Source organism: Eurypyga helias, unplaced genomic scaffold (genome assembly GCF_000690775.1).
Source record: "Eurypyga helias isolate BGI_N326 unplaced genomic scaffold, ASM69077v1 scaffold5260, whole genome shotgun sequence".
Lineage (NCBI taxonomy): Eukaryota > Metazoa > Chordata > Aves > Eurypygiformes > Eurypygidae > Eurypyga > Eurypyga helias.
In genome coordinates this window covers 116,915-126,824 of record NW_010227509.1, presented here as the reverse complement: position 1 = coordinate 126,824, position 9,910 = coordinate 116,915, and the positions used below count along the sequence as shown (strand labels likewise).

Here is a 9,910-nt window from a genome sequence, read left to right as displayed (position 1 = left end):
TCTAAGAAGTAGGTTCCCAGGGATGAAGTGCGCCCTAATGCAATTAGAGAAGTTTTGTCATTGTATGGTGTCAATGCAGGATCAGGCACTGCAAGGCAAATTTATTGTGCTGCAGGATTCATTTTAATCCAACCCAGAGAGCAAGAATGCACAAGAACACTACACAAGTATTCAGGGTAGGTGTCAAAGAATATTGTTCACAAGTGAGAAACCAGAAAAAAATAAGCCAAGGCTAACTCTTCTTCTTTAAAACAGATGTTTTGTCCTTGCTACTGCATTATATCAGACCAAGTATAATAATTTGCAATGTTACCATTGCAAAATGCGTAAGAAGGGAGTTTTTCCCCTGTTTACAGTATTACACATCTGGTTTTGTAACTACACATGGGATTTCTTTCACTTCAAACAGCTGTGGGAAACACAATACTAGACTGTCAAATGTGAGAATAAATGGATGCAAAGTTAAATTTAAAAAAAAAATGATGAAAACTGTTTCTGTTCAGAAGGATCCTTGTGGAAATACTAGAATGTTGATTTATAAGCAAAATTTGTTCAGAGGAAATAATTTCCACGGTTGTCATTCGTCATATATTGAGTGTCCATACAGGAACTTATAGAATAGCGGACTATCCAGAAGAGATTGTTGATCTGATAGCTAGAGCAAAGAATTAAGAGCTGGGGTGTTCATTTAGCCCCTGGGATGTCTGACTTGCTCTGAAACCGGATGGGTATCTCATCCTCCTGTTCTAGCCTCGACTAGAGCAAGGTCAGCACTGACACCGCAGGGATGTACGTGTAAAGGAATGCTTCATAATTGCTATGAAGCACATAGACCTCCTTGGAGGGCGTGAACCGTATATGTGCAGAGTGGCTCTTTTTCTAAAACTACAATAAAGCTTTCTACTTCCTTTCAGGTTCTGATTTTATAAAGACATCTACAGGAAAGGAAGTGGAAAACGCGACCTTTCCAGTCGGAGTAGTCATGATGCGAGCCATTAGAGAATTCTACTGGCAGACTGGCCACAAGGTAATTCTCGCTACCTTTATAAGAATTAATGAAACGGCCTCACTCAGAAGGAAATAAGACTGTAGCAGTTTCAAAATGCAAAACATATAAATCCACATATATTAGCTTCTGCGGCTATATAAGCAGTAGGTAGTGGGACTTCTTTCTTGTACTCCTCACATGATTGTCTAACGACTGTATACTTAAAAACCCACAAACCATCAAACAAAACAAAAAATGCAAGCACTTTTGGCTTTCCTCCCTTGAATAACTGTCATTTCATTCCCTAAAATCTCATGCGATCTTGCATCCCCGGCTGCGTTTGTGTTTGAGCTTTGTTTCACCATTTAAGGTATTTAAATGGTCATCTCAATTAACAACAATGCAAATCTCAAGCTGACAGTGATTGGCCAACTCCCATAAACCTTGGTGGGGCTGTACAGATTTATAGCCATCGAGAGTCTGTCCAGTGTTCACAACTGTATTTTCTGACTTTGTTCTGGCAACCCAAGGGATAAATTCTTCTCTTTACTCCCTTGCCAGGGGGACTTTCTAATGGGACAAGAAGGCAGATCCAGTTGGATTCTGTTGTCTGGGATAGAGGGAGGGAAGGACAGGGCCATGTTACATCCTGGGACACCCCATTTATCTGTCAGGTCACTGTTAAGTGAGGTCAGTGGAGGCGAGGAGCAGCAGGGAGCATACAACAGAGCCAGTGATGAACTATCCGTGCCTCCATCCTTGCACTGGAGCAGGGAGAAAGGAGGAGGTTATCCAGGAAGGCTTAAGCCACCTCTCACCTCCCTTATCGACTGGCAAGTGGGGCTACTGGTTAGATCAGGTGCGGGTGTTTGGCAGTGGGCTTTGTCCTCACCTGCAGCCTCAGAGGGGAGGACTGTGCCTCCAGCTGAGACTCCCTGTTGCTGGGTCACCTTTCCATCCTCTCTAGCTCACTCTTCTGTCCCTTCTGCAGGTGGCATTTTGAGGAGTAATGTTAGGACATGGGATGAGCAGTGGGATAAGGGCTGAGACGGCTTCAGGGGCTGTTGGAGCTTGAGGAGCACATGACAGCAGGTTAGACCTGTGTCCTCCTGCTCTCCCGTCACCTAGGTGCTGCCAGCGTGGACCCTTGGGCTGCCCTCACTCTTCCCTTCCCCGGCTGGCATCTCTCTCTGCCACGCAACAGCCTGAGCAGCTCTGGTAGTCGTGCTTCTGCAGGAGCATCGTCGCTGCTGCCAGCCCCAGGCAGGTCCCTGGGGCCGGGTGACACCTCGGCACAGGTGTCACCTTGGTACTGGTGCTGCTTACCTGAGCTGGGTGCCAGAGGTTGGGCTGTGCTGCATTGACGCAGCTTCGTACCTATAATTGGATATAAATGTTGAATTCACCTTTTGCTTTAAAAGGATGCATTCATGGTATAAAATGTGCTATTAAGAATGAGTGCTTATGTCTGTGTGCATGTGTGTGTCAGTGAATTAGATGTAAACTGACTTTATGTGCTTTTATTAACCGAAGACAATATTATCAGTGACCAGAGATTTCTAAATGCTTTCTTTAACAAACTAATTTTGCTGCTATAGGGGTGCTTTCTAGCAAGGCGTTGGCTGGGGAAAACAGGTTAATACAGAAATTAAACTTCTTCGAGGAAAGGAACAAGTTGCAGAGTAACATTTATTGAATGATAAGCTGTGGTGGTGATATGAAAAGTGTGCAATATAATGGGAAATAATCTTTTCCTGTCATTATTGAAGGACATACATAAATTGGTTTTTCTTTTGGGAAAACCCCCAATCCAGAAAAACTTATTACTTTTAATAATATAAGGTGAAGAGAAAATTCTTGAGGAGATGAACTTATTAAGCAAAATAATGAAATGCTGTGAAATAGCAGGAAAGTGGTAGCTGGACTTTGTACTGCTCTTGAATTAAATCTCCCCCCCCAGCTTCCTTTTTGCGTTTTTATGGCAGTCAGATGTGGTGGAAAGCTGGTAAACGGAGGAGAGGACAGGCTTGTCTTTGTCAGCTTTTTTGCAAAGAAAAGAGCTTTCAGAATTTGCTAAAAGGACAAGGAATTCTGCATGGTGTTTTTAATTCTCTTACTAACTGTGTTTTACTTGGTTTTGCCACAGATTGTCTCAGAGAGTTATAATATTTCTAGGAAGAAATCTAAATTTGAATTTGATTAGAATTTCTCTTCCTGAGGGAAAACACATTTCCACTATTTTAATTCATTGTCTAGAATACGTTTTCCCAGTTGCTGTGGTTTAAATTCCTTTTGGAAATCTAATGTTAACAGATGTATGCATATGCTCATGCATGCATGCATCCATCCATCCATCCACAAAAATACAGTCTTCACGCTTTGGATTTATCAAGCCTTTTCCTGTTATTGTTCTTTATAATCTTATTGGAAATATGCTGTTATCAGAACGTTTCAGTGTGAGAGAAGGATTTTAATCTGTTTGTCCTGAGATCTCTGTAAAAAAAAATACCAAACACATTTCAAAATAGGTATTTTTTGATTCTACTATTATACCCATAAGGTACAAGAAATCCTTGGTGCAGTGAGTTTTCAGGAATGTATATACAGAAATCAGAATGATAGTCCTTGCAGAAGGAGGCTGACAGGAAGTGATACCCAGGGTAAAGTTTTATGGCAGAGGGAGATGTAGAATCATTGTGTGCTACTGTGCAGATTGTTCACATTTAATTTTTTTCTTTTTTTTTTCTAATGCAGTAAAGCTTTTTCCTAATCCTCCTTGTCCTTCTAGAGTTTAGTAAGCTGCTGCTGGCCAACACTTTGACTAATGCAGGTGAAAAAACTTTTGATGCAGGGTTTGACAGCTGTGTGTCACGAGCTGTGTCTCAGAACGAGATGTGTTTGGCTGTGTAACTGAACCACTGGCACTAGGGCTGTGTGCCACATCACCTCAGTGCTGGACTGCAGGTTGGCCATGGGATTCAAGATGTGCTTTACCTCAAAGATGGGTTTTTCTTGGTGTGTGGGCCGGTATATACATGGCAGTTTACCTCACCAAATATCACACATATCTCACATCAAGCAACTAAAAGCGTGTCCAGCATGTTTTGGGAGAGATATTTTGCAGTTCCCGTGAAGCACAAAATTTTCAATTTTTTTGGTAAAGACAGACCTAATTTAATTCCCATTTGGAAAATTTTAATGTACAGCCTCATCATGTATAACTGTGGTGCACAGGCTTTTATAAAGCACAGCCATTGCTCCTGAGAGTGCACTGGGGTCAAAAGTATTCCTCCCTCACTCTGCTGTCCCTTGGGTTGAAAATGTTCTCTTATGCAGTGATGTCTGAGGCTTGATAGCTCTCAGCACTAGTCCAGAGCTTACACTGTTTGCAGTCGGATATTTACCAGAGTAGAGCTGTTACACACACCACAGGCACTTTGAGACTGCAGGTGTACAAATGCTGATTGCTCTTCTAGGGTTGCTGATGAATGAAAATGTCTATTGCACTTCTTTTTTTCCATATAAAGGTTGGATTTAAACCTGCTGGGGGCATTCGGACAGCAAAAGAAGCTATTACTTGGCTTATGCTGGTGAAGGAGGAACTGGGAGTGGAGTGGCTAACACCAGAGCTCTTCCGCCTGGGTGCCAGTAGTTTGTTGGAAGACATTGAGAAACAGGTTCGTTGTTAACCATTTTCAGCTTGGTGGAGAGAAAAAAGATACCTTTCTATATGTGCTGGCTTACTGTTTTTGCAGAAAATGCTTTTTTGGTGCTGTTTAAAAGAGAATAGAACATACATCGAATTCATTATTAATGACAGGTTCACTTCCAGCCCAGGGTTTCTTTAAATTTGGCCTGTCATTACAGGCATCTGGAACTCTGCTATTCCAGCAGCTGGCAATTGTGTGGGCCATGTTTGCAGTGCAGTGAGAAAATCTCAGTTTGTACATACACAGAGTCTTTTTGGAAACGCATGGTAGTCCACTCCCCTGCATTCCCAGCTGTTGCCAGTTCAGCTGACCCTCCTAGACCGTTTGTGTCACTGTGCCGCAACGGTCACAATGTGTTTCCATGCTGTGGAGAAGGGCATGTCTCATCCTACATATGGTACTGCTGATGGGGAAGTTTTTACATATTGATTATTTCCTGGGGAAGAAAAACAATTGCCTCCTACAAAGCCTCATTTTCCTAATTGCTTTTATTTTTGTGCAGGCTGGTTGCTGTGTCTCCTGGCAGACAAGGAGTGTATGAGGTTTAGTGGCAATGTGCATTCCTGGAGGGAAGAGGGGTTCTGGCCTATCTCCCCATGACCTACCTTACTGCTGCAGGGGATCAATCCCAAAGCATAGTTGAGAATAGTGTAGTGTCACAGGAACTACAAAACCATTAGGGCTGCTGAACTTCGCTCCCATGTTCATTAAACCCTGGAGATGAGGTGACATTAGCTTTAACCAGGAAAAGAGTTTGAGAGTCCTTGTGCTGGTGGGAGAACATGAGATGTAGGAGGTTTGGGGGAGAAAAAAAGCAGCAGTCTGTTCCCTTTTCCCACCTCATCAACTGAAATACTGACATCTTAAGAAATACAGAACAGCTGAGAGACGCCAGGTGAATATTCATGACCGTTGAAAACTCCTGGCTCCCTCCTGCAATGAGAATAATATTGGCTTGCTTCACTGCCAGACTGCCTCTGCCTTACTCTTGTCCTTCCCTGGCTATGACAAAGCAGCAGAAGCTTTTTTGTTGCCACTGCCATCGCTGCTGAGTGTTACAACACAGCCTGCGATTGTGTCGCGCGATTTGTTCTGATTTCTTAAGGGTGGCATCCTTTTATCTGCCAGGGATCGCAAAAGGCTCCAGTTGTGACCAGAACTGCTGTACCGTGCCATTGAAAACCATGTAAGATAAAATGTCCCAGTCGTTATAGTCCATAAGACAAACAGGGAAGAATCAAACAATAGAAAATGGGAATAACAACCCCCCGCCCCCAAGACAGTACGGTTAAAAGAAAAGTTTTAAATGAGCCATATAAAACCATAAGCAGTTTTGGATACTTTGAATATTACAAAATAATCCTGAAGTCATCAAAATCAGATTACAGTGAGAGTAAAGCATTTTATTCTACTTGGCTCTTTTTGAAAGCTTAGTTAAAAGCAGTAAGTGTCTTCTGCTTTTTTCTTTTTTTCCAAGAAAAGCAGGCAGAGCTTTTAGTTCAGATCCTGTAAAGGAGTATGTAAAGGTATATTACATCATATTTTATGCACTCACACACACATACACAAACAAATATCCATCGTCTTCATTTGGCATAACTTTAATTTGTTACTTCCTTGACACTCAGATTTAGACTCATACATAATTCCACCATAAATTTTCTTTTTTTCTTGCAGATTTTCTATCACGTGACTGGCTCTTACGCACTTCAGCATGACCTGGCAATGGCTTAGGCACAAAATCAACTCAGGATTGCTTTTACAAAAGAGGGTCTTTAAGCAAACAGCATTCAGAAGTCTTCTGACAACCAAGTGCATACGACAGAATTAAAGGCCTAATTCTCCCATCTTCATATTTTATAATATTCAAAAATATGCTCCAGTCTTCCGGTTGCACTTGATCCAAAAGCAGACAAAATAGTTAAATAGTTAATACTTGCAGATTTGCGAAGTTAATCTTGCAAAGTCTTCCTCAGACCAGCCTGAAAAGCATATTAATGGCAACACTGCAATACTATGAAAAAGATTTAGGTGGCCTGGTAACACTTCGCAGTCGCAGAATATGAAATATCTATGGAATGTTTCAGATCGTAATTAAGAGCTACAGATCTTGGAATAGCTTTCCATTCACCTCAGACAAAATCATCTGCCATATGTGTTGCACTATTAATTGTTATGTTGATTCAGTTTCAAGCATTGTAACCTGAGAAAATGATACTTGGCTATTACTTTCTTTTATAAAATGTCTCTTGTAGCAAAAAAAACCCACCTTTTTTTTTGGTATTTTTTCCCCCAAGCTTGGGCACAGACATCCATATTTAGACCCTTGAATAAAGGTGGCTTGATTTCTAGAACAGCTGAGTATCCACAGTTGCTCCTGAAGTTAATGGGAGCTCTGGGTGATCAGAACAACTGAAAATCAAGCAGCCTCTATATAGGTGCCTAACTATGCATTCAGAGGCCTATTTTTAGGCATTTCACTCTTAAAATTTTAGTCTAACTTGCTTAGAAGCTCCCATTCCTGTCTCCTGTCATTTTAAAACACATTCATGCAAATCTTTGCATTTTAATGTAGGGGGTTTGACTGTCAGTTTGCAGGTGTCACAGCTATGCTGGCTGAACTTCAACTTTGCCATTCTAAAAGCAGTTCTTTAATTTAAAAGGTGATTTGGATTGTGTCCTATACGAGGTTTACAGTTTTAATGTAAAAGACACTTTTCTCAGGGCACATTAAGAATAATACCGAATTCATCAACACCTTTTGAGTATCAGACTGGAGCTAGTAGATTCATTATTTCAGAACTGCATTCTGCTCACTAACCAGAGTTGTACTAAAAACTTAATTATCTTATCATCATGACTAGTCTCACTGACTTAAGTAGGTCTCATCAGGGAGGTAAGAGGAGGAGACTTTGCTGTAAATCAAGCTACAAGGTACATTTATTGCAAGGAGATCTGCGCTTCATAAAGATAATAACTCGGTTATTTATCTGGTTAAACCACCTGAATCACTGCTGCTCTACAGAACACCTCGGACAGATGGGAAAGCGGAATAGGGAAAAAAAAATCAGAGGAACAACATATACAGAAAGCCAAATCCTACATGCAGTGCTCAGTAGTAAAAATAGGTCTTAATTTCCCAGGAAGTATTTCATCCAAGGCTCTCAGCCTTTTTCTGGTTTAGGTGTCAACAGAGAAAATGAGACTGAGCCATGACTATATTTTCACATTTTTTTCCTGGAAAGTGACCCTTTTTTTGCCATGATTTTCCTTCTGATTGCACTGCTGGTTTCTTGGGGGGAAAACCCAGTGCCTGTTTACGTATTTAGAGGAAAATTGTGCTGCTGAACTTTCAGAAACACAGAGCCCATTACATGACGTCACCTCCCATCAGGTGCCGGCCGTGAGGTTGACCCTCTGCCATGCCCTCCCAGCACCCTCCCACTGGATTTTGCTGTTCTTTGGCTCTAGCCCTATAAATGTGAGAGTGTGTTTCAGTGCTTTTGTAACAGGAAGATTCATCTCACTTGCAAAGTACACTTTGTTGTTGTTGGTTGTCTTTTGGACATTGAGCACTAAGATAGAAACTGGGTTTTGGAGATGCTCTAGGTTCTAGATGAAGGACTGCTTAGTTCGTTAAAATTAATGAAGGCCGGACTTTGCCACCTAGCTAATTAATGCGAGTACCTCTGTTTGGGAACAACCTCACTGTTTCCATGGGAGCTACCTGTCAATTAATGAACTTTCCAGGGTGAATTGTTTGTGTTTCTGTTGATGGTCCCACTTCGTTTTGATGTGCCCGTGGGCTGCTGCTGGTTACTTTGCTTTGGAGGAAACAGGTTCCCTCGGCAGATAGAGAAGTTGCACTTCCTGGAAAGTCGGAGGTAACCACTTCCCTTTTCCGTGAACATGACAAGCACGCTGATGTGAAATACGGTGCAACTCCACGCAGTCAGTGTTTCGGAAAAAGCTGGATTCCTTGGAAAGTAATTTAAACATTCTTCTGTTGAAACCTCTAAGTTTTTTGGGAAAAGAAAAAAAGGTAAAAGTAACAGAATCTGTAAACACATTGAAATAAAGATGATTCTGTGTTTGGGGTTTTTTTGAGGAGTAAGGAGATGACTCAATGTTAGAGTGTGACTGATTATCTTTGGTAACTTCTTTGTGGTTCAGGTGAGTTGCATCCCTACTGCCCACGGCTGTGATCCTCCAGCGTGAGGCAGAGCCCCTCCTCTCACTCCTCCGGCAGCTGGTAACCTCGGGGAGCAGCGAGGGCTGGCTGCTGGTGCCAGCCCCCGGCGGGGTGAGGGGATGGACAAGGCCACGAGTCCTGCTGGGAGCGGCAGGGACAGGGCTGGAGACCTGCGAGAGGGCATGTCCAAGATGCCTCTCCAGGAGACGGCCACCAGCAGCGTGGGTCTGAGGTCCATCCCCAAGGTGGAAGAGGTCTGGAGACCAGCACTCCTGCAGTGTAGCAGGGCCAGAGGCGTCACGGGGCTCGTTCCAGTACTGAGCGCTTGGGAGAGCCAAACACAAGGGATACAGGGACTAACATATGTCTTGAGGTCAGGCCGGCGTGGCAGGACCGACAGCCCTGAACTGTGAGGGCTCGGAGTGTGGTCTTTGGGCTGGCTGCCCTCCGCCCTGGCCGGCACTTCCACTGCCCTCTCTTCTTCCCATCTTCCCCCTCGCTGACGGCCACTTGCTGCTATTCGGTTCCTGTGGTCAGGGGCCAGCTGAGATTTATGGGGGCTGCTGCAGCACGTGAAAGGCGACAGGGACCTGAGCTCGGCCGGCAACCAGGGAGGGGGCGGCGCGCCGTGGCTGCCTAGACTTTGGGAAAAGTTCAGATTTAGCGCTGCGCTTCGGGCCATTAGAAAAGAAACAGGCAATTATGTGCTCCCATCTAAATATACTTCAGAGTATAACATATGTTTTGTGCAAGTCAGTCTTGTATACTAATTTATTATTTTTATAACACTTATTCATTTAGGATTTTAAATAGCCTCATTTTGCAGACCACATTACTTTGAAAAGAAGAGTATAAATTCAAGAAGGAAGTCAAGTAGAAACTGCAGATCTAGAAGATTCTGCATCAGCTTATTTACAAGGAGAGGGAATTGGGGGACAGGGTAAGCTTGTTTTCTGGTTTGTAGGAAACAAAGATATTAAATAGTAATTATATGTGAAGTGTACATATCAGCTGGGGCAA

General features: G+C 42.8%; 1 protein-coding gene across 1 annotated transcript; it reads left to right on the top strand.

The window, feature by feature from the left end:
- The first annotated feature begins 917 nt into the window (after nucleotides 1–917).
- DERA (deoxyribose-phosphate aldolase (putative)) lies at nucleotides 918–6,962 on the top strand. The gene is made up of 3 exons (XM_010156367.1): nucleotides 918–1,027; nucleotides 4,516–4,665; nucleotides 6,376–6,962. Exons 1-3 carry the CDS (start codon nucleotides 983–985, stop codon nucleotides 6,430–6,432), a joined length of 252 nt encoding a protein of 83 aa, XP_010154669.1. The 5' UTR covers nucleotides 918–982; the 3' UTR covers nucleotides 6,433–6,962.
- Nucleotides 6,963–9,910: the final 2,948 nt, after the last annotated feature.

Excerpts from the sequence above, each read along its gene's own strand:
- DERA (XM_010156367.1), top strand. The coding sequence starts at position 983 with ATGATGCGAGCCATTAGAGAATTCTACTGGCAGACTGGCCACAAG. Across the intron at positions 1,028-4,515 it reads ACTGGCAGACTGGCCACAAG|GTTGGATTTAAACCTGCTGG; the intron begins GTAATTCTCGCT and ends TTCCATATAAAG. Across the intron at positions 4,666-6,375 it reads TGGAAGACATTGAGAAACAG|ATTTTCTATCACGTGACTGG; the intron begins GTTCGTTGTTAA and ends TTTTTCTTGCAG.